Here is a 24,538-nt window from a genome sequence, read left to right on the forward strand (position 1 = left end):
AGAACTGTCATTTACTGCATACAAACATACTGATAGGAGGAATCATGACATATCATCTGAACAAATACAGATCCTTTAATAACATGCACATTATCATGGGATTCTGAATAAATACAGACGCCAGAAACCCTATAGTAAAAGAAAACTCAGATCAGACACCAAAGAGAACTACAGATCCTAGGACAGATATCGCTAACCCAGACCCCAGATCACACTCTCTTACTAAAACACCTAAACCAGACCTGCCTTCATACAAACCTCACACTAAAGCCCTGGATATACTGAAAGATTTGGTTAACCTTTAATAACTTAAGGGAATTGTCCATTCCTAAGACAACCCATTTTGATTTCCTCTATTTTCTCCCAGAAAAACAACACCTATACTCACCTTCGTTGCTGGAACTGTTCTACCGATGTTGATGCTGGCTTTCTCGGGAATCACATGATATTATGTCACTCAAAGCCTTTAGCCAATCAGCTCTGCCTCACTGTCCCCTCCTTTTGGCAAATCAAGACAGCCATCCTTCGGATGTGAATTACATCCACAAGAGAGGAGAATGAAGCCACCACTGATTGGCCTCAGGGATTGCATGACATAATGTCCGCAATCACTGGGAGAGCCAGTGACGATACCAAAGGAACAGCAGCTGACGTGTGTATAAGTGTTGATAGTTTACGGGAGGGAAATATAGGGACACAGAAAGGGCTGTCCGAATAGTGGACAACCCCTAAAATGCCCCTATTAAGGGCAGCTCAACCCGTCGACATCACTGGGCTCGGCCGACAGTCCAAGTTGACAGGGGCCACTGGCTGTCTGATGGTCAGGAGAGAATTTGATCGCACATGTTTGATTTCGAACTGCCAATAACATTGTCCCTCCCCCGAGGTAAGATCCCAGCCGTCATGTCAGCCAGAGGCTTTCTCATAGAGAACACAGGAGCGTGTGACCGAAAAAGAGCTCTTGAGCATGGGAGAGTTGGCTGGGATGGCTGTCGGATGAACGGTTGGCCAAAGCTTTTATTCCTGTAATACATTAGCCCAAAAGTTGAATTTGTACTTCAGATTTTAAAAGACAATATAAAATAAGAACTTTCCAACCGAATACCTCCTCCGCTATAAATCTGAATAGTGTTGTTTCACCAGCAGGTGTACAGATTTCTGCAAGTCCCGAAACAGATGTACGGGGCAGTCATAGAAATTTGTGGAACAAATCTGGTATGTCTAAATATATCCCTAAGTGCCAGCATGACTTCCTAAGAAAATGTCAAACTAATATAGATCATTGTTAAGAGACGTGATCACCATTCACCATATACATTTCACGTTTCATAAATGAATGGGAAAACTAAACTTAACAAAAGCGCTCATAGAGGACACAGGACGGGCCATTGGTTGGCAGGAACATATTTCATTTCAGCAATAAAAGGATTGTTCAAATGTAATCCATGTCGCCAGCATAGGGCCGACATTCAAGGCAAGGGACGAGATGGATTTCGTCTACCCTCTAAAGCTAATTGTACATTGGCCTTATAGATTTTGCCTTCCTCTGGATCATTATTTTTAACTCAAAGTACATATTGTAAGTCTGTCTCCATCCTAACCAATTTACCACACCAAGAAAAAGTTAACCTACTTTTTCCCTTACATTGCCAGATATGACATTTATGATCTAAAAACCTGACATTTAAGGTATAATACCAGTGATACAGTTTGAAGGGAATCTGTCACGAGGTTTTTTCTACCTAATCTGAGAGAAGCATAATGTATGAACAGAAACCCTGATTCAAGTGATGTGTTACTTACCAGGCTACTTGCTGTAGTTTTGATAACAAATTATAGTTTTATCAGCAGGAAAATATCACTAGTAAACTTGATCCCATATAGTCCTCCATATTCATGAGCTCTGTATAACCGCTCCCCCAAAATTGATTGGTAGTTTAATGCCTATGCACAGTGTACACAGAAATCTGCCAATCAGTGGTGTGGATGGGGATATACAGAGCTCAACATATAGAGAACTGCTAGATCTGCAACAAATAAAACTGTGATTTTATCAAAACTGCAGCAATTAGCTCAGTAAGTGATACATCACAGGGTCTCTGATCTTACATCATGCTCCTCCCAAATAGGGTAGCAAAAACCTGGCGATGGATTCCATATATCAAATATTTGCATGAATCGTTGCGTGTGCCGGGTCCAGCTGTATCGCTGTGTCTGGCTCGCTCTGGCATTACAATCACAGTCTATTTGCACCTGACAGTGTATTTCAGTGACTGATTTTTGGGGGATTTAGTGGAGAAAAAAAATTAAAAACTTTTCCAACTGTTCATTCAGTAAAACATGGACAACACTCATGTGGCACTTAGATGGTATCCCTGTGCTGATGTTTTTTTTTCACCGATCCATTGATTTGACTAGGGGATTTGATCTGTGAGTCGTATTAAAAACAGTCATGATTCCTTTTTTATGGACACTGAAACATGTGAGCAGACCTATAGATCATAATCGATACGTGTTATGTTTTATCCATGAAAAATGCAGATAGAACATGTGAAAAATGGACGACTGAAAGAGATTTTTGGAGGTGTAGAACATGTGAGGGTCCTCACTGTGTACATCTCCCACCCATCCAAAGCTATTTTAAATTAAAGCAGATTCCTACCTTTTCTGAGTATCTTTTCTATGACCAATGTGCATGACCAGCTCTATCCTCACCTACTGTATCCTCACCCATCCCTTGTAGATTGTGAGCCCTCGCGGGCAGGGTCCTCTCTCCTCCTGTACCAGTTATGACTTGTATTGTTCAAGATTATTGTACTTGTTTTTATTATGTATACCCCTCCTCACATGTAAAGCGCCATGGAATAAATGGCGCTATAATAATAAATAATAATAATAATAATGACATTTAAGTCTTTATACATGCTGGCAACCAGCTTATATGGCTCCTATAGAGCTGTACAGCCCCATTGCACTGCCAAAGAAAGGATTGTGGGTATCTGTGTGCACAATGACATATGCCCCTTAATGCACTGCATCTATACTTATTTTTTTAATTCTATTTATATTATGAATTTACATAAACAATTGCACAAAATTATTCCAAACTGTACACAAATCGCCTGGTGCCCTCCTCCTCCCGACTCTCGACTTTATCCACAGTCTGGATGCCGATACGGTTGAAAGTATTGGTGGAGGAGGGAGCTGTCAGCTGACGCTCTCTCCTCCATCATTCTCCCTGTGCACCAGAAGTCTCAGTGCAGGAGACACGATGATGTCATTACATCGCAACGGCTATGCTGAGCAATGCAGACCACAGGCTGAAGATACCATAGCAGCGTGGAAATGGAGAGGTGGGCCAACATGCTACTTGTGAGGCCATCTTACTATTTGGTGTGCTATGTGGAGCCATCATATTATTTGGAGGGCTACTTGGGGTGACCAACATACTGTTTCGAGTACTATTTGATGGCCATTATACTGTTTGGAGGGTTGCATCATGACCAATTATACTCTTTGGAGGACAGTGTGGAGGACAATTCTACTGTGTACAGGGCTGTGTGGAGTTCATTATATTGTGGGCAGCGTTGTGAGGGGGCCATTATAGTGTTTGGAGAGTTGTGTTGGGACCATTATACTGTCTGTACGGCTATGTTGGACGCCATTATACTGTTTGGATGGCTAGTGGGGGCTATTATAATGTGTGCAGGCCTCTATACAGTGTGGAGGATTGTGTGCAGGCCACTTATCATGAATGTGCCGAACTCTGCTGGGACCTGCGGTACATCTGAGATTAGAAGAGCTCAGCATTTAGCTGAGTACAGGTCCTCTTTAAATCTACACAGCCATTCATGGGTTAACAGGTTTCTTGTTCCATGGAAAGGGTTTGGAGTTCCTCATTATCTATTGGCTGTGCTGCTTATTGGAACCACCCTGTTATGATATAAACTTGGGCCTGACTTCCCTCCATGCAAGCAATAGAATCTTCATTCTGATCCTGCCTCCATAGGAGAAAGTGGTGCAGAGAGTTGCTTTTCGTCACTTTTAGATTGTTTCATGTGGTTGTGAATACCTCTATTCTCCCTTTTGGTGTTTTGTTGGCGTTATTTCATGTAGCTTTTCTGGCTATTTACTGTGCACCGATTTCCCCTTCGTATTTTATTCTGTGTGTTTGCTGCTTGATTGTGCATTGGTTTCTTCCTGTCTGTCCAGCCTGTGTTTACCCTTTCACTACTGCCCCTTTCCTCCCTTGGGGGGAGGGTGGGAGCAAATTAGGATTTTTTAAGCGAACAGAGAGGTATGAGCCCCAGGCATCTCCACCTTCAGGGGTAACCCCGGGGTTAGGGATAGACTAGGATGCCCCTAGATTAATGGACAGTATAGGGTCCCCCTGCCCCAGCTTTCCTACAGTTACAGCATGACACTACTATATCGTATTAAGGGCCACTATACTGTATGGAGGGCCATCATACTGTATGGAGGGCTGTGTGCGGGCCCTCAGACTGTGTTGGGGACTACGGAGACCATCATACTGTGTTGGAGTCGCTGTGAGAGCATCATACTGTGCGCGGGTGTACTGTAGGGTCATCATGCTGTGCGCGTGGAGTGTACTGGAGAGGAAGTCACTATGAGGGTATCTTATTGTGTTTGGCGGCACATATGTTGGCACCATACTTTCTGGGGGCCATAAAATGGGTATCGTAGCTTGTGGAATACTAACGGGCTCCAATAAGGGCAAACTTATTAATTCTTGGGGTGCTATTAGGATTTTTGTTATGGGGCCCATGATTTCTATGTACACCCTTGCTCCCACTGTATGATTCATCACTGTAAAATCTTCAGTTACACTGACCATAAAACAAAATTAATTATACAAAGTAGAGTAGTTAGACCTTAACATTACCTGCGGCAGAGCCTGAACCACGGTGTCCAGTAATGCCCTCATTCCAGTGGCCATTTTTAGCAGCTTTAACACTGTATATTGGAGACAATTGAGAACAAAGTGTCACCAGAAAAGAAACAGTATTGTATCTTATCATTTGCCATCATCATTAGTTAATAAGATATTGACTTCTAACATACTGACGTTCTTATTATATCCATTGTAGGGAGAACATGGTGTACAGAGACTGCTGCAGCTGGGAGCCAACAAAGTTTCACAGGGCGCTTCAGACATTTCTACATAACGGTCTGAGATCAGACCGCAATGCATGGACTGGTCTGCGCTCTCTCGACCCGAGCATGAAAACTTCATAGAAATATATGACGATGTCACGGTCGAGTCAGGAGAGCCATGGCCAGTCCATGCTTGGTGGTTTGATTTCAGACTGATTTGCATTGACGTCTGAATCTGCCCTAATAGACATTAATCCCTCTTTTGTTCCATTGCTTTGGACTACAACTCCCAGAAACCTTTGCTTTTCTTTGTAACCTGGAAGAGGAAAAGTAGCAGCAGAGGAAAGGACAGATTGGCTGAGAATTACCAAGAGTTTCCCACTGCCACCTAGCTTAACTCAGAGGAAGATTCTGAAATCCATTCCTTGTGTCTCTAAGCACTTGGTCCCTGCAGGCCCATGTTGTATCCCTGTGTGACCGAAGACCTGATACATTAAGGAGTGAGTGGCTACTGTTGTGATTTCTGGTTCCACGGCTGAGGAAGTTATGCTAGAACAACCTGTTAAGGGAGAATTGTCGTGCCGGAACTTGTGGTTCCATAAGCCAAGAGTTAATAATAGGACAATCAATAAGAGGGATTTTGCTTTCATTAAGTTATTAAGTGCACCAACGGTTCCTGTAAGTGCGCCAACATCCACAGCAAACAGGCCCCTATGTTGGACTGCATTATTTGTATTGCTTTAGCCTTTTGTATGTTAAATGTGATTAGTTAGGAGTGTGTTTGCTGTCACTTAAAAGCAAAGTGTTAGGGTACCGTCACACAGTGGCATTTTGATCGCTACAACGGCACGATCCGTGACGCTCCAGCATCGTAACAATATCGCTCCAGCGTCGTAGACTGCTGTCACACTTTGCAATGTACGACGCTGGAGCGATAACTTCACGACGTATTTGCGATGTAGAAGCTGTTGGTTACTATGCGCACATCGTATACAATATCGTGCACACCTTTGTTACACCATGCGATCTTGCCGCCACAGCGGGACACTAGACGACGAAAGAAAGTTTCAAACGATCTGCTACGACGTACGATTCTCAGCGGGGTCCCTGATCGCAGGAGCGTGTCAGACACAGCGAGATCGCTGGAACGTCACGGATATATCGCTGGAACGTCACAAATCGTGCCGTCGTAGCGATCAAAATGCCACTGTGTGACGGTACCCTTATCCTTAACATCCAGGTCCACTGCAAAGCACATTATGTACCTTGAAGAAAATAATATTCCTTCTGCATTTACATGGTATCATTTGTTTTGCTGTTCCTTGTTATTCCCTCTGCATTTTTCACCAATAATCCTGCTATAAACCTGTTAGATGTTTCACTCTCACTCTCCTCCCTTGTGAGTGTGTACCGCCCTTGGACATGAGTTTTCCAAGTTGACCCCTGGCAGAAGAGGAGGACCCTCCTACATTCCACTAGAGCTACCAGAAAGATTTGGGTTGAGGCACTGTGCCATATTGAGGTGAGAACTACTGGACACCCTGCCCACTTTATTAAAGGGTATTATATTATATTATCATCGCCATACTATTATTTGGTTATTTCATTAAATAAATATTTTTTTAAGTATTTATCATTTTGTCTTTTTTTTTTACTTTATTTTATTACCTCTAGTGATGCGTAATACCCTCATGATACGGATAATAGTGGGATTGATAGGCAAAGCAGCATTAATTTCAATTTCTTCCAAAGTGATTCCCATTACAGATAGGAGCACGATGGCCAGATCCAACTGGTTCCACCTGCATAGGAAAAAAAACACATCCTTGAAACAGCCATACATTTTCTTTCATAGAATCACAGTTTAGATGCAACGCTATCCAGGTCTTACTAGATTCCATATTTATACAGATAAATGCTTTTAAGGCAGAATTATTCTGTACAAATGAAGTATAAAGAATACATATCCAATATAAGAAAGCCACTGTATATAATCCAAGGCATTTAGAGGTACAATAAATGGCTCCTGGTCTTCAACATGAGCTCTATTAAAACAGAATAGTAGAACAACCGTATGCATAAGCCCTGAAGGAGTTTGGGTTTTCATCGGCTGTAAGCCATAATCTTCAACATTAACAGAAATAAACACTTGAAATAGATCACTCTGTTTGTAATGACTATCTAATACAGTATATGAGTTTCACTTTTTGTATTGAAGAACTGAAATAAATTAACTTTTTGATGATGTTCAAATTTTGTGAGAAGCACTTGTATCTAGTAGAAGAGAATTAGCTTCAAGTAGCATTAAAGAATCTTTGAAAGCAAATTTCAAAATACAAGATGCCTACATTTTTTATAGATCTTCCAGACTTGGTGAAGCCAGTGTACTTACTTTGAAAATCCATATTAGAATGTCAGCATACTCTTTGTAGATTGTGAGCTTTGCGGGCAGGGTCCTCTCTCCTCCTGTACCAGTCGTGACTTGTATTGTTCAAGATTATTGTACTTGTTTTTGTTATGTATACTATACCCCTCCTCACATGTAAAGCGCCATGGAATAAATGGCGCTATAACAATAAATAATAATAATAATAATACTCTTTTGTGAAATCTATGCCTGTCTATTATTAAAAGGAAGCTTTTATGAGTCCAGCTAAACTAATTTAAATTTGAAGATCACACTGCCTTTCTGGTATGGATTCTTGGAGTGAGTACACCAGGTCATCAAGTCTAGAATATCTATTTATTTTTTGTAGATTCAATTGAAAATCTGGTGACAATTCCACTTTAAATTTTTGTCGACAAGTTGTTCTGCTGGAATTGTTTTCATAGTGATTTCCTCAGGCTTCTCATAAACCTCTCCTGGATGTCTGCAACAAAGAACAGTGTCCGAACATTTGGTTGTCTATTTTTTCCTCTTCACCAAACCATGTACTGTATGCTGCATTTTGCTGGAATGAGAAAGTCTGGAAATTGTCTAATTAGTTCTAATTGTTCTATTAGGGTTCACGCGCATGACTGATTTTTCCGAGTGCTATCAGTGGTTTTTACGGATAGCAATTGTACTTATAAGATTCTGTGGGGCGGTGAAAGGTCCACAGAAAAAATCTGAATAATTTCTAATTGTTATCAGAGTGTCGGATCAAAGTTGGCAATGTGGCAATGCAAGTCTATCAGAATATTGGAATATTATTCCAAGATCTGTTGATTAAAATGAACTTTGTGGGACAACCCCTTTAAAACCCCTTTCTGACCTCGGACGGGATAGTACGTCCGAGGTCAGATCCCCCGCTTTGATGTGGGCCCCGGCGGTGAGCCTGCATCAAAGCCAAGACATGTCAGCTGTTTGGAACAGCTGACATGTGCCCGTAATAGTGGCGGGTGCAATCGTGATTCACCCGCTGCTATTAACCCCTTCATGACCCAGCCTATTTTGACCTTAAAGACCTTGCCGTTTTTTGCAATTCTGACCAATGTCCCTTTATGAGGTAATAACTCAGGAACGCTTCAACGGATCCTAGCGGTTCTGAGATTGTTTTTTCGTGACATATTGGGCTTCATGTTAGTGGTAAATTTAGGTCAATAAATTCTGCGTTTATTTGTGATAAAAACGGAAATTTGGCGAAAATTTTGAAAATTTCGCAATTTTCACATTTTGAATTTTTATTCTGTTAAACCAGAGAGATATGTGACACAAAATAGTTAATAAATAACATTTCCCACATATCTACTTTACATCAGCACAATTTTGGAAACAAAATTTTTTTTTGTTAGGAAGTTATAAGGGTTAAAATTTGACCAGCGATTTGTCATTTTTACAACGAAATCTACAAAACCATTTTTTTTAGGGACCACCTCACATTTGAAGTCAGTTTGAGGGGTCTATATGGCTGAAAATACCCAAAAGTGACACCATTCTAAAAACTGCACCCCTCAAGGTACTCAAAACCACATTCAAGAAGTTTATTAACCGTTCAGGTGCTTCACAGCAGCAGAAGCAACATGGAAGGAAAAAATGAACATTTAACTTTTTAGTCACAAAAATTATCTTTTAGCAACAATTTTTTTATTTTCCCAATGGTAGAAGGAGAAACTGAACCACGAAAGTTGTTGTCCAATTTGTCCTGAGTACGCTAATACCTCATATGTGGGGGTAAACCACTGTTTGGGCGCACGGCAGGGCTTGGAAGGGAAGGAGCGCCATTTGACTTTTTGAATCAAAAATTGGCTCCACTCTTTAGCGGACACCATGTCAAGTTTGGAGAGCACCCGTGTGCCTAAAAATTGGAGCTCCCCCACAAGTGACCCCATTTTGGAAACTAGACGCCCCAAGGAACTTATCTAGATGCATAGTGAGCACTTTGAACCCCCAGGTGCTTCACAAATTGATCCGTAAAAATGAAAAAGTACTTTTTTTTCACAAAAAAATTATTTTAGCCTCAATTTTTTCATTTTCACATGGGCAACAGGATAAAATGGATCCTAAAATGTGTTGGGCAATTTCTCCCGAGTACGCCGATACCTCATATGTGGGGGTAAACCACTGTTTGGGCACTCGGCAGGGCTCGGAAGGGAAGGCGCGCCATTTGACTTTTTGAATGGAAAATTAGCTCCAATTGTTAGCGGACACCATGTCGCGTTTGGAGAGCCCCTGTGTGCCTAAACATTGGAGCTCCCCCACAAGTGACCCCATTTTGTAAACTAGACCCCGCAAGGAACTTATCTAGATGCATATTGACCACTTTAAACCCCCAGGTGCTTCACAGAAGTTTATAACGCAGAGCCATGAAAATAAAAAATAATTTTTCTTTCCTCAAAAATGATTTTTTAGCCTGGAATTTCCTATTTTGCCAAGGATAGTAGGAGAAATTGGACCCCAAATATTGTTGTCCAGTTTGTCCTGAGTACGCTGATACCCCATATGTGGGGGTAAACCACTGTTTGGGCGCACGGCAGGGCTCGGAAGGGATGGCACGCCATTTGGCTTTTTAAATGGAAAATTAGCTCCAATCATTAGCGGACACCATGTCACGTTTGGAGAGCCCCTGTGTGCCTAAACATTGGAGATCCCCCAGAAATGACCCCATTTTGGAAACTAGACCCCCAAAGGAACTAATCTAGATGTGTGGTGAGGACTTTGAACCCCCAAGTGCTTCACAGAAGTTTATAACGCAGAGCCATGAAAATAAAATAAAAAAAATTATTTTCTCAAAAATGATCTTTTAGCCTGCAATTTTTTATTTTCCCAAGGGTAACAGGAGAAATTTGACCCCAAAAGTTGTTGTCCAGTTTCTCCTGAGTACGCTGATACCCCATATGTGGGGGTAAATCACTGTTTGGGCACATGCCGGGGCTCGGAAGTGAAGTAGTGACGTTTTGAAATGCAGACTTTGATGGAATGCTCTGTGGGCGTCACGTTGCGTTTGCAGAGCCCCTGATGTGGCTTAACAGTAGAAACCCCCACAAGTGACCCCATTTTGGAAACTAGACCCCGAAAAGAACTTATCTAGATGTGTGGTGAGTAGGGTTGAGCGAAACGGGTCGTTCATTTTCAAAAGTCGCCGACTTTTGGCAAAGTCGGGTTTCATGAAACCCGATCCGACCCCTGTGCGGGGTCGGCCATGCGGTACGCGACTTTCGCGCCAAAGTCGCATTTCAATGACGCGAAAAGCGCCATTTCTCAGCCAATGAAGGTAAACGCAGAGTGTGGGCAGCGTGATGACATAGGTCCTGGTCCCCACCATCTTAGAGAAGGGCATTGCAGTGATTGGCTTGCTGTCTGCGGCGTCACAGGGGCTATAAAGGGGAGTTCCCGCCGACCGCCATGTTACTGCTGCTGATCTGAGCTTAGGGAGAGGTTGCTGCCGCTTCGTCAGAAGCAGGGATAGCGTTAGGCAGGGTCCATTAACCACCAAACCGCTTGTGCTGTAGCGATTTCCACAGCCCAACACCACCTTCGGTGTGCAGGGACAGTGGAAGCTACATTTTTTTTTTCCTCAGCGCTGTAGCTCATTGGGCTGCCCTAGAAGGCTCCCTGATAGCTGCATTGCTGTGTGTACGCCGCTGTGCAAACCAACTGCTTTTTTCAAAGCACAAATCCTCTTGTTCCTTCCTTTCTGCACAGCTATCTTGTTTGTTTGTCCACACTTTTTATTTAATTTGTGCATCAGTCCACTCCTTATTGCTGCCTGCCATACCTGGCTGAGATTACTGCAGGGAGATAGTAATTGAAGGACAGTTCCTTTTTTTTTTTTTTTTTTGTGGGAGATTAAGATTGGCATTTCTGCTAGAGTGCCATCCCTGTCTGTGTCATCTCTCACTCAGTGGGCCATAGAAAGCCTATTTATTTTTTTGCTTGATTTGGGTTCTAAAATCTACCTGAAAAAATCACTACATCAATCAGTGGGAGAAAAATATTGGCCTCAGGGCTTGTGTGCCACTCTTGACTCCTGTGTGTGCCACCTCTCAGTCAGTGGGCCATAGAAAGCCTATTTATTTTTTTGCTTCATTTGGGTTCCAAAATCTACCTGAAAAAATCACAACATCAATCAGTGGGAGAAAAATATTGTCCTCAGGGCTTGTGTGCCACTCCTGACTCCTGTGTGTGCCATCTCTCACTCAGTGGGCCATAGAAAGCCTATTTATTTTTTTGCTTCATTTGGGTTCCAAAATCTACCTGAAAAAAATCACAACATCAATCAGTGGGAGAAAAATATTGGCCTCAGGGCTTGTGTGCCACTCCTGACTCCTGTGTGTGCCATCTCTCACTCAGTGGGCCATAGAAAGCCTATTAATTTTTTTGCTTGATTTGGGTTCTAAATTCTACCTGAAAAAATCAATAAATCAATCAGTGGGAGATTAATATTGGCCTTTGGGCTAGTGTGCCAGTCCTAAGCGTGCCATCTCTCTCACAAATAGTGGGCCATAGAAATCCTATTTATTTTCTTGGTTGATTTGGGTTCTAAATTCTACCTGAAAAAATCAATAAATCAATCAGTGGGAGATAAATATTGGCCTCTGGGCTTGTGTGCCACTCCTGACTCCTGTGTGCGTCCTCTCTCACTCAGTGGGCCCTACAAAGCCTATTTTTTTTTTATTTGTTTTCTAAATTCTCCCTGAAACAATCATTTTATTTTATTTTGTTTCTAAATTCTTCCTGAAAAATTCATTTTTTTGTATTTTTTTTTTCTAAAGTCTCCCTGAAAAAAAAAAAAAATCAAATCAGTGGGAGATTAATATTGCCCTTTCTGCTTGTGTGCCTGTCTTGACTCCTGGGTGTGCCATCTCTCTCTCTCCAATTGTGGGCCATAGAAAGCCTATTAATTTTTTTGCTTGATTTGGGTTCCAAAATCTACCTGAAAAAATCACTAAATCAATCAGTGGGAGATAAATATTGGCCTCTGGGCTTGTGTGCCACTCCTGACTCCTGTGTGCGTCCTCTCTCACTCAGTGGGCCCTACAAAGCCTATTTTTTTTTAATTTGTTTTCTAAATTCTCCCTGAAACAATCATTTCATTTTATTTGGTTTCTAAATTCTTCCTGAAAAATTCATTTTTTTGTATTTTTTTTTCTAAAGTCTCCCTGAAAAAAAAAAAAATCAAATCAGTGGGAGATTAATATTGCCCTTTCTGCTTGTGTGCCAGTCTTGACTCCTGGGTGTGCCATCTCTCTCTCTCCAATTGTGGGCCATAGAAAGCCTATTAATTTTTTTGCTTGATTTGGGTTCCAAAATCTACCTGAAAAAATCACTAAATCAATCAGTGGGAGATAAATATTGGCCTCTGGGCTTGTGTGCCACTCCTGACTCCTGTGTGCGTCCTCTCTCACTCAGTGGGCCCTACAAAGCCTATTTTTTTTTAATTTGTTTTCTAAATTCTCCCTGAAACAATCATTTCATTTTATTTGGTTTCTAAATTCTTCCTGAAAAATTCATTTTTTTGTATTTTTTTTTCTAAAGTCTCCCTGAAAAAAAAAAAAAATCAAATCAGTGGGAGATTAATATTGCCCTTTCTGCTTGTGTGCCAGTCTTGACTCCTGGGTGTGCCATCTCTCTCTCTCTCTCCAATTGTGGGCCATAGAAAGCCTATTTATTTTTTTGCTTGATTTGGGTTCCAAAATCTACCTGAAAAAATCACTAAATCAATCAGTGGGAGATAAATATTGGCCTCTGGGCTTGTGTGCCACTCCTGACTCCTGTGTGCGTCCTCTCTCACTCAGTGGGCCATAGAAAGCCTATTTTTTTTTATTTGTTTTCTAAATTCTCCCTGAAACAATCATTTCATTTTATTTGGTTTATAAATTCTTCCTTAAAAAATCATTTTTTTTTATTATTTTTTTCTTCTAAAGTCTCCCTTTTAAAAAAAAAACAACAAATCAGTGGGAGATTAATATTTACATTTGCGCTTCAGTGACAGTCCTGCGTGTGTGGCATCTCTCTCATTTGTTGCAACCAACAACAGAGTGTGTAACATTGTGCCTGATTTTCGTTGTGGTCTCACCCACCTGTAAAGGCGTAGCTAAATCATACTGAAGTTATAGCTCACCGTGTAAGTTGTGTGACAGCAACAAATACCGTTAGTTTGGTAATGTTTTTAAAACAATGAGGAAGTCTGGTGGAAGAGGTCGTGGCCGGGGGCGTTCATTGTCAGCTGGTAATGAGGGTAGTGGTAGTGGTGGAGCATCAGGTGGTCGTGGGAAAAAAAATATTGCACCTAAGTCTGGAGCTGTGGAGCCAGGTTCGTCGTCTGGCTACACAAGGCCTCGAACGCTCCCTTTTCTGGGAGTAGGAAAACCGCTTTTAAAGCCGGAGCAGCAAGAGCAAGTTTTGGCTTATCTTGCTGACTCAGCCTCTAGCTCTTTTGCCTCCTCTCGTGAAACTGGTAAAAGTAAAAGCAGCGCGTCGTTAGTGGATGTTCACGGTCAGGGACAAGTCGCTTCATTGTCCTCTTCAGCAAAAACAACAACAGAGAAGAATGCAGCAGGCGACACAACGGGTTACTCCATGGAGCTCTTTACACATACCATCCCTGGCTTAGAAAGTGAAGCAGTTAACAGTCCATGCCCATTACAAGTTGAATCTGACATGGAGTGCACTGATGCACAGCCACAGCCAGACTACTATGCTGGTCCTTTGACTCAGACCACAACATTGCCCTCGCAGGGTGCTGATCAAGAATCAGACCCTGATGAGACTATGTTGCCCCATCACGAACCCTATACCACCGACCGACACGGTGACACAGACGAAGTTGCACACGAGCTACAAGAAGAGGTAATAGATGACCCAGTTCTTGACCCCGATTGGCAGCCATTGGGGGAACAGGGTGCAGGCGGCAGCAGTTCTGAAGCGGAGGAGGAGGGGCCGCAGCAGGCATCAACATCGCAACAGGTTCCATCTGCCGGGCCCGTATCTTGCCCAAAACGCGTGGCAAAGTCAAAACCTGTTGGAGGACAGCGTGGCCATCCGGTTAAAGCTCAGTCTGCAATGCCTGAAAAGGTATCCGATGCTAGAAAGAGTGCAGTCTGGCATTTTTTTAAACAACATCCAATTGATCAGCGCAAAGTCATCTGTCAAAAATGTTCAACTACCTTAAGCAGAGTGCAGAATCTGAAAAGTCTCAATACAAGTTGCATGCATAGACATTTAACCACCATGCATTTGCAAGCTTGGACTAACTACCAAACGTCCCTTAAGGTTGTAGCACCCTCGGCCAATGAAGCTAGTCATCAACGCAACATCCCTTCCGGCAGTGTAGGGCCACCATTTTCTGCACCACCTGCAGTATCTGTGCAGGTTTCTTTGCCAGGCCAAAGCAGTCAGGGTCAGGGAATCACCAGTTTCGTAGTAGGAAACACTGCATCTAGGGCACCGGCGGCAACAATACCATCTCCCACCGTCTCTCAGTCTGCCATGTCCACCGGCACCCCCGCTAGTTCCACGATCTCCAGCTCTCCAGTCCAGCTCACCCTACATGAGACTATGGTTAGAAAAAGGAAGTACTTAGCCTCGCATCCGCGTACACAGGGTTTGAACGCCCACATAGCTAGACTAATCTCGTTAGAGATGATGCCCTACCGGTTAGTTGAAAGCGAAGCTTTCAAAGCCCTGATGGACTACGCTGTACCACGCTACGAGCTACCCAATCGACACTTTTTTTCCAGAAAAGCCATCCCAGCCCTCCACCAGCATGTTAAAGAGCGCATCGTCCATGCACTCAGGCAATCTGTGAGCACAAAGGTGCACCTGACAACAGATGCATGGACCAGTAGGCATGGCCAGGGACGTTACGTGTCCATCACGGCACACTGGGTAAATGTGGTGGATGCAGGGTCCACAGGGGACAGCAAGTTTGGGACAGTTCTGCCTAGCCCACGGTCTAGGAAACAGTTGGCTGTAGCCGTTCGCACCCCCTCCTCCTCCTCCTCGTCCTCCTGCAGAAGCGAGACCTCGTCCACAGACCGCAGTCGCACAACCACTCCATCCGCAGCTGCCACTGTTGCACACTAGGTCTCCCATTATGGGGCAGCTACTGGCAAACGTCAGCAGGCTGTATTGGCTATGAAGTGTTTGGGCGACAACAGACACACCGCTGAAGTTCTGTCCGAGTTCTTGCAGAAAGAAACGCAGTCGTGGCTGGGCACTGTAGATCTTGAGGCAGGCAAGGTAGTGAGTGATAACGGAAGGAATTTCATGGCTGCCATCTCCCTTTCCCAACTGAAACACATTCCTTGCCTGGCTCACACCTTAAACCTGGTGGTGCAGTGCTTCCTGAAAAGTTATCCGGGGTTATCCGACCTGCTCCTCAAAGTGCGTGGACTTTGCTCACATATCCGCCGTTCGCCCGTACACTCCAGCCGTATGCAGACCTATCAGCATTCTTTGAACCTTCCCCAGCATCGCCTAATCATAGACGTTGCAACAAGGTGGAACTCAACACTGCACATGCTTCAGAGACTGTGTGAACAGAGGCGGGCTGTTATGTTTTTGTGGGAGGATACACATACACGGGCAGGCAGTAGGATGGCAGACATGGAGTTGTCAGGTGTGCAGTGGTCGAAGATTCAAGACATGTGTCAAGTCCTTCAGTGTTTTGAGGAATGCACACGGCTGGTTAGTGCAGACAACGCCATAATAAGCATGAGCATCCCCCTAATGCGTCTGCTGATGCAAAGTTTGACGCACATAAAGGATCAGGCGTCTGCAGCTGAGGAAGAGGAAAGCCTTGATGACAGTCAGCCATTGTCTGGCCAGGGCAGTGTACAGGACGAGGTAGCGGGCGAACAGGAGGAGGAGGACGAGGAGGATGATGGGGATGATTATATTTTTAATGAGGAAGCTTTTCCGGGGCCAGTGGAAATTGTTGGCACGGCAAGGCCGGGTTCTGGTTTTTGGAGGGACACAAGTGACGTGGATTTGCCTGAAACTGCCCCTCAACCAAGCACAACCACAGATTTGAGAACTGGAACTTTGGGCCACATGGCGGATTATGCCTTACGTATCCTCAAAAGGGACACACGCATAACAAAAATGATGAACGATTACTGGTTGGCCTGCCTCCTTGATCCTCACTATAAAGGCAAATTGCAAAATATAATGCCACATGAGAACTTGGAACTAATATTAGCAACCAAACAATCAACTCTTGTTGACCGTTTGCTTCTGGCATTCCCTGCACACAGCGCCCGTGATCGTTCTAACACGAGCTGCAGGGGCCAGCAGACCAGAGGTGTTAGAGGGGCAGAAATCAGAAGTGGCGTTGGCCAGAGGGGTTTTCTGACCAGGTTGTGGAGTGATTTTGCTATGACCGCAGACAGGACAGGTACTGCAGCATCAATTCAAAGTGACAGGAGACAACATTTGTCCAGTATGGTTACTAACTATTTTTCATCCCTTATCGACGTTCTCCCTCAACCGTCATTCCCATTTGATTACTGGGCATCAAAATTAGACACCTGGCCAGAATTGGCAGAATATGCATTGCAGGAGCTTGCTTGCCCGGCAGCTAGTGTCCTATCAGAAAGAGTATTCAGTGCTGCAGGTTCAATACTAACAGAAAAAAGGACTCGTCTGGCTACCCAAAATGTAGATGATCTAACCTTCATTAAAATGAACCACAACTGGATTTCGAAATCTTTTGCCCCACCTTGCCCGGCTGACACCTAGCTTTCCTATGTAAAGGTCTTGCCTGTGGACTATTCTGAACGACTTTTCCAATCTCGTAATTTGCAGCACCTGATTGTCCAGCATCCGACATGTTAACACCTCCCTAAATGGCCAAAGTCCCCACACGGGGCCGTGGTATCGCCCCTTGGCGCCAGCACCCGTGAGAGTACTGTTTGTCTGAGGAGGTGGGTGTGCCCGCTTTTGGTCGACGGCACTGCCACTAGGTCCCTCATAGTACAATAAAGTGTCTGGCGGTGGTGGTGCGCACCCAACGTCAGACACACCGTTGTAATATGAGGGGCCCTGGGCCTGTACCGCCGGCCACAAGACAGTCCCCCCCCAGCTCAAACAGTGCTCTACCACTTGCAAAATTTTCTCTCACAGCTCCACCAATGTTTAGTCTATGCGCTAACATCCTTCAATGCCTGGCACTGTCAATACCATTGTATTGACATTTTTCTTATGTTAGGCCTTCGAAGCCTGTCTGCGGTCACTCCTTCCACTAGGCCTCCACTGACCTGTCTACTGCCGCCCGTGTTCCCCTGGAACCAATTTTAAATTGCCTACAGCCCAATTTTTGTTATGTTAGGCCTTCTTAGCCTGTCTGCGGCCCGTTCTTTCCACTATTACTACACTGACCAGGCCACTGCTGCCCGTGTTCCCCTGGAACAAATTTTAAATTGCCTACAGCCAGCCCAATTTATTATGTTAGGCCTTCGAAGCCTGTCTGCGGTCCCTCCTTCCACTAGGCCTCCACTGACCTGTCTACTGCTGCCCGTGTACCCCTTGAACCAACATCAGAAAATATAAAAATAAGTATTTTGCTTATAAAAAAGAAAATACTGGAGAGATATCAAATGCAGACATTTTAACATTAAAAACAAACACATACAACAAAAATCTGGTACAGTACTAAAAATGGCCACCAGCTACAATAACTTTCTCCTGCAAGTAGTTAACTGAAAGTATTTTTCAATTTAAAACACAGATATGGCATCCACCGAGTGTTGTCCTGCCGCGTCTTCTTTATATTATTGCCAAGAAGATGCAAAACAATGAAAATAATAAAATCATTATTTACCAAAAAAATAGAGTAAGTCAAAACCACATTGCAAATAAACATTCATTACAAATAAAGAAGCAGGGCGCGTCCGAGGGTGAGTATATACCTAATAAGAATATAATCACCCTCGGACGTGCCCTGCTTCTTTCCGACAGCCTTCCTTCCTAAGAATCAGCCCTTCCGTGGTGTAGAGAGAGGGTGTGTTACACTCCAAGGTGTTCCCCAGGTTGCCTTTCCTGAGCTTCGATCTTCATGCTCTCGTTTAGTAGTTGTCGGAAAGTAAGCTGCATTAGGCCTACAAATTGGGTATGGGGTGGAGAGAGATGGTGTGTTACACTCCAAGGTGTTCCCCAGGTTTCCTTGCCATTGCTTCGGTCTTCCGACTCTCGTTTAGTAGTTGTAGAAAACTACACTGCATTAGGCCTACAAAATGGGTATCGGGTGGAGAGAGATGGTGTGTTACACTCCAAGGTGTTCCCCAGGTTTCCTTGCCATTGCTTCGGTCTTCAGACTCTCGTTTAGTAGTTGTAAAAAACTACACTGCATTAGGCCTACAAAATGGGTATCGGGTGGAGAGAGATGGTGTGTTACACTCCAAGGTGTTCCCCAGGTTTCCTTGCCATTGCTTCGGTCTTCCGACTCTCGTTTAGTAGTTGTACAAAACTACACTGCATTAGGCCTACAAAATGGGTATCGGGTGGAGAGAGATGGTGTGTTACACTCCAAGGTGTTCCCCAGGTTTCCTTGCCATTGCTTTGGTCTTCCGACTCTCGTTTAGTAGTTGTAGAAAACTACACTGCATTAGGCCTACAAAATGGGTATCGGGTGGAGAGAGATGGTGTGTTACACTCCAAGGTGTTCCCCAGGTTTCCTTGCCATTGCTTCGGTCTTCAGACTCTCGTTTAGTAGTTGTAGAAAACTACACTGCATTAGGCCTACAAAATGGGTATCAGGTGGAGAGAGATGGTGTGTTACACTCCAAGGTGTTCCCCAGGTTTCCTTGCCATTGCTTCGGTCTTCAGACTCTCGTTTAGTAGTTGTAGAAAACTACACTGCATTAGGCCTACAAAATGGGTATCGGGTGGAGAGAGATGGTGTGTTACACTCCAAGGTGTTCCCCAGGTTTCCTTGCCATTGCTTCGGTCTTCAGACTCTCGTTTAGTAGTTGTAGAAAACTACACTGCATTAGGCCTACAAAATGGGTATCGGGTGGAGAGAGATGGTGTGTTACACTCCAAGGTGTTCCCCAGGTTTCCTTGCCATTGCTTCGGTCTTCCGACTCTCGTTTAGTAGTTGTAGAAAACTACACTGCATTAGGCCTACAAAATGGGTATCGGGTGGAGAGAGATGGTGTGTTACACTCCAAGGTGTTCTCCAGGTTGCCTTTCCTGAGCTTCTATCTTCAGGCTCTCGTTAAATTGTGGTTAAATGGAACAACTGCATTTGGCGTACTAGTTACATAGTTACATAGTTACATAGTTATTAAGGTTGAAGGAAGACTATATGTCCATCTAGTTCAACCCATAGCCTAACCTAACATGCCCTAACATGTTGATCCAGAGGAAGGCAAAAAAAACCCATGTGGCAAAGAGTAAGCTCCACATTGGGGAAAAAAATTCCTTCCCGACTCCACATACGGCAATCAGACTAGTTCCCTGGATCAACGCCCTATCAAGGAATCTAGTGTATATACCCTGTAACATTATACTTTTCCAGAAAGGTATCCAGTCCCCTCTTAAATTTAAGTAATGAATCACTCATTACAACATCATACAGCAGAGAGTTCCATAGTCTCACTGCTCTTACAGTAAAGAATCCGCGTCTGTTATTATGCTTAAACCTTTTTTCCTCCAACCGCAGAGGATGCCCCCTTGTCCCTGTTTCAGGTCTATGATTAAAAAGATCATCAGAAAGGTCTTTGTACTGTCCCCTCATATATTTATACATTAAAATAAGATCACCCCTTAGTCTTCGCTTTTCCAAACTAAATAGCCCCAAGTGTAATAACCTATCTTGGTATTGCAGACCCCCCAGTCCTCTAATAACCTTGGTCGCTCTTCTCTGCACCCGCTCCAGTTCAGCTATGTCTTTCTTAAACACCGGAGACCAGAACTGTGCACAGTATTCTAAGTGTGGTCGAACTAGTGACTTGTATAGAGGTAAAATTATGTTCTCCTCATGAGCATCTATGCCTCTTTTAATGCATCCCATTATTTTATTTGCCTTTGCAGCCGCTGCCTGACACTGGCCACTGAATTTAAGTTTGTCATCCACCCATACACCCAGGTCTTTTTCATTGACGGTTTTGCCCAGAGTTTTAGAATTAAGCACATAATTATACATCTTATTACTTCTACCCAAGTGCATGACCTTACATTTATCCCCATTAAAGCTCATTTGCCATTTATCAGCCCAAGCTTCTAGTTTACATAAATCATCCTGTAATATAAAATTGTCCTCCTCTGTATTGATTACCCTGCAGAGTTTAGTGTCATCTGCAAATATTGAAATTCTACTCTGAATGCCCCCTACAAGGTCATTAATAAATATGTTAAAAAGTAGAGGGCCCAATACTGACCCCTGTGGTACCCCACTGCTAACCGCTACCCAGTCCGAGTGTGCTCCATTAATAACCACCCTTTGTTTCCTATCCCTGAGCCAGCTCTCAACCCACTTGCACATATTTTCCCCTATCCCCATTATTCTCATTTTATGTATCAACCTTTTGTGTGGCACCGTATCAAAAGCTTTTGAAAAGTCCATATACACTACATCCACTGGGTTCCCTTGGTCCAATCCGGAACTTACCTCTTCATAGAAACTGATCAAATTAGTCTGACATGAACGGTCCCTAGTAAACCCGTGCTGATACTGGGTCATGAGGTTATTCCTCTTCAGATGCTCCAGTATAGCGTCCCTTAGAATGCCCTCCAGGATTTTACCCACAGTAGAGGTTAAGCTTACTGGCCTATAATTTCCAAGTTCAGTTTTTGTTCCCTTTTTGAATATTGGCACCACATTTGCTATACGCCAGTCCTGCGGCACAGACCCTGTTATTATGGAGTCTTTAAAGATTAAAAATAATGGTCTATCAATGACTGTACTTAATTCCTGCAGTACTCGAGGGTGTATCCCATCCGGGCCCGGAGATTTGTCAATTTTAGTGATTTTTAGACGCCGCCGCACTTCCTGCTGGGTTAAGCAGGTGACATTTAATTGGGAATTCTTATCACTAGACATTTTGTCTGCCATGGGATTTTCTTGTGTAAATACTGATGAAAAAAAGTCATTTAGCATATTGGCTTTTTCCTCATCCTCATCCACCATCTCACCCAGACTATTTTTAAGGGGGCCAACACTATCATTTTTTAGTTTCTTACTATTTATGTAGTTAAAGAATATTTTAGGATTATTTTTACTCTCTCTGGCAATGAGTCTCTCTGTCTCAATCTTTGCTGCCTTGATTTGCTTTTTACAGAATTTATTTAATTTTCTGTATTTATTTAATGCCTCCTCACTACCTACTTCCTTTAATTCTCTAAATGCTTTCTTTTTGTCACTTATTGCGCCCCTTACAGCTCTATTTAGCCATATTGGTTTCCTCCTATTTCTAGTATGTTTATTCCCATACGGTATATACTGTGCACAGGTCCTATCCAGGATGCTAATAAACGTCTCCCATTTTCTTTGTGTATTTTTGTGTCTCAGGATATCGTCCCAGTTAATTGCACCAAGATCCTCTCTCATCCGTTGGAAATTTGCCCTCCTGAAGTTTAGTGTCCTTGTAACCCCTCTACTACACATCTTTTTAAAGGATACATGAAAACTTATTATTTTGTGATCGCTATTTCCCAAGTGACCCCCAACCCTTATATTTGATATGCGGTCTGGCCTGTTGGTTAATATTAGGTCTAGCAGTGCCCCCCTTCTTGTTGGGTCCTGAACCAGTTGTGAAAGGTAATTGTCTCTCATAATTGTCAAAAACCGATTACCTTTGCTGGAACTGCAGGTTTCTGTTCCCCAATCTATATCAGGGTAGTTGAAGTCCCCCATAATAATGACTTCTCCTTGAGTCGCAGCTTCATCTATTTGCTTTACGAGGATATTCTCCATTGCTTCCATTACTTTTGGAGATTTATAACAAACCCCTATCAGTAATTTATTATTTTTTCCCCCTCCCCTTATCTCCACCCACAGGGATTCTACATTTTCATTAAATTCACCTATATTATCGCGCAGGATGGGTTTTAAGGATGATTTTACATATAGACACACCCCTCCCCCTCGCTTATCTGTACGGTCATTTCTGAACAGGCTATAGCCCTGCAAGTTAACAGCCCAGTCATGGCTCTCATCCAGCCACGTTTCAGATATCCCCACCATGTCATAATTATGCTCCAACAACATTAGTTCTAATTCGTCCATTTTGTTGGCGAGGCTTCTGGCATTAGTATACATGCACTTTATGTTCCTCTCTGTACTTCTATTTCTTAAATTATTAACTGTTCTGACCCCACCCCCCATGCCACCGCCACCCCCAACTTCCTTATTTGTGCCCAGGTCTCTGTCTGCACTATCTTCCCCTCCTATAAAATGAATACCCTCCCCCCCAATTCCTAGTTTAAACACTCCTCCAACCTTCTAGCCATTCTCTCCCCCAGCACAGCTGCACCCTCCCCATTGAGGTGCAGCCCGTCCCTAGCGTAGAGCCTGTAGCCAACTGAGAAGTCGGCCCAGTTCTGCAGGAACCCAAACCCCTCTTTCCTACACCAATTCTTGAGCCACTTATTAACCTCCCTAATCTCCCGTTGCCTCTCTGGCGTGGCACGTGGTACCGGCAGTATTTCGGAAAATACCACGTTGGAGGTCCTTGCTTTCAGCTTGCAGCCTAATTCCCTGAAATCATCTTTAAGGACCTTCCACCTACCTCTAACTTTGTCATTAGTGCCAATGTGCACCATGACCGCTGGGTCCTCACCAGCCCCTCCCAATAATCTGTCCACCCGATCAGCGATGTGTCGGACTCGAGCGCCAGGTAGGCAGCACACCGTTCAACGATCCCTGTCTTTGTGACAGATTGCCCTATCTGTTCCCCTAATAATTGAATCGCCCACTACCAGCACCTGTCTGGCCTGCCCTGCTCTCCTATTTCCCTCCTTACTGGAGCAGTCACTCCTCCGGCTTTCAGAGGACATGCCTGGCTGCAGCAGTGCTACCCCTGTACTGGCACCCCCCTCATCTGCCAACTTAGCAAACTTATTGGGGTGTTCCAGATCAGGACTAGCCTCCCTGGCACTCTTCCCTCTACCCCGCTTCCTAACTGTCACCCAGCTAGCTACTTCATTGTCCTGCAGCTCCATCCCACCATCCCCCCCCTCAACTGTCCCATTGAGTGTCTGCTCCGTGAGCAGAAGACTCCTCTCCATATTGTCTATGGATCTCAGTGTTGCCAGCTGCACATTTAGAGTCAGAATCTGGGTTTCCAAATGCACAACGTGCTCACATCTCGCACAGCAGTATGCACCCTCGATCGGCTGCTCAAGGACTGCATACATGTGGCAAGATGTGCACTGGATGGCATTAACAATCGTGGAGCACATTTCCTAATGGGGATTGCACCAGACAGAACAGTTCAATAAAAAAATAAAAATAAATACAAAGTATTAATAAAAATCAGACCACAATTCAGTAATTCCTCCCTTGGAAACTCCCTGAATCCAAAGTCACTGAATCACAAGTCACACTTACCGCCGTCCACACTTACGCTCAGCTCACACTCAGCTCACTCACACTCGCTCTGCTGAAGATTTATAGATTTTTTTTTTTCTATTTCCCCTCAACAGCAATCAACCTTGCTGTTCAAATGCACTTCCAAAAAGGACTTGAGCCCCAAACAGCTGCCCCTTATAAACCCTTAACTATGAGCCCCCACCCTAAGTTAACCCTTATGAATATAGCTACCCCCAATTCAGCAACTCACACCAATTCACACAGGTATTTGTTAAAGGCTTTCCAAATACCTCTTCACTGAATCACAAGTCACACTTACCGCCGTCCACACTTACGCTCAGCTCACACTCAGCTCGCTCACACTCGCTCTGCTGAAGATTTATAGATTTTTTTTTTTCTATTTCCCCTCAACAGCAATCAACCTTGCTGTTCAAATGCACTTCCAAAAAGGACTTGAGCCCCAAACA

The 24,538-nt window shown here is 43.7% G+C and overlaps 1 protein-coding gene across 1 annotated transcript in view; it reads right to left on the reverse strand.

The window, feature by feature from the left end:
* CACNA1I (calcium voltage-gated channel subunit alpha1 I) overlaps positions 1-24,538 on the reverse strand; it is a 459,676-nt gene that overhangs the window by 116,485 nt on the left and 318,653 nt on the right. Inside the window, exons 26-27 of the mRNA XM_069737599.1 lie at positions 6,784-6,917; positions 4,904-4,974 (exon numbers count right to left, since the gene is read on the reverse strand). Of these exons, the coding sequence (XP_069593700.1) occupies positions 4,904-4,974; positions 6,784-6,917 (205 nt within the window). The remainder of the gene's footprint in view (positions 1-4,903; positions 4,975-6,783; positions 6,918-24,538) is intronic.

Source organism: Ranitomeya imitator, chromosome 8 (assembly GCF_032444005.1).
Source record: "Ranitomeya imitator isolate aRanImi1 chromosome 8, aRanImi1.pri, whole genome shotgun sequence".
In the NCBI taxonomy this organism is placed as follows: domain Eukaryota; kingdom Metazoa; phylum Chordata; class Amphibia; order Anura; family Dendrobatidae; genus Ranitomeya; species Ranitomeya imitator.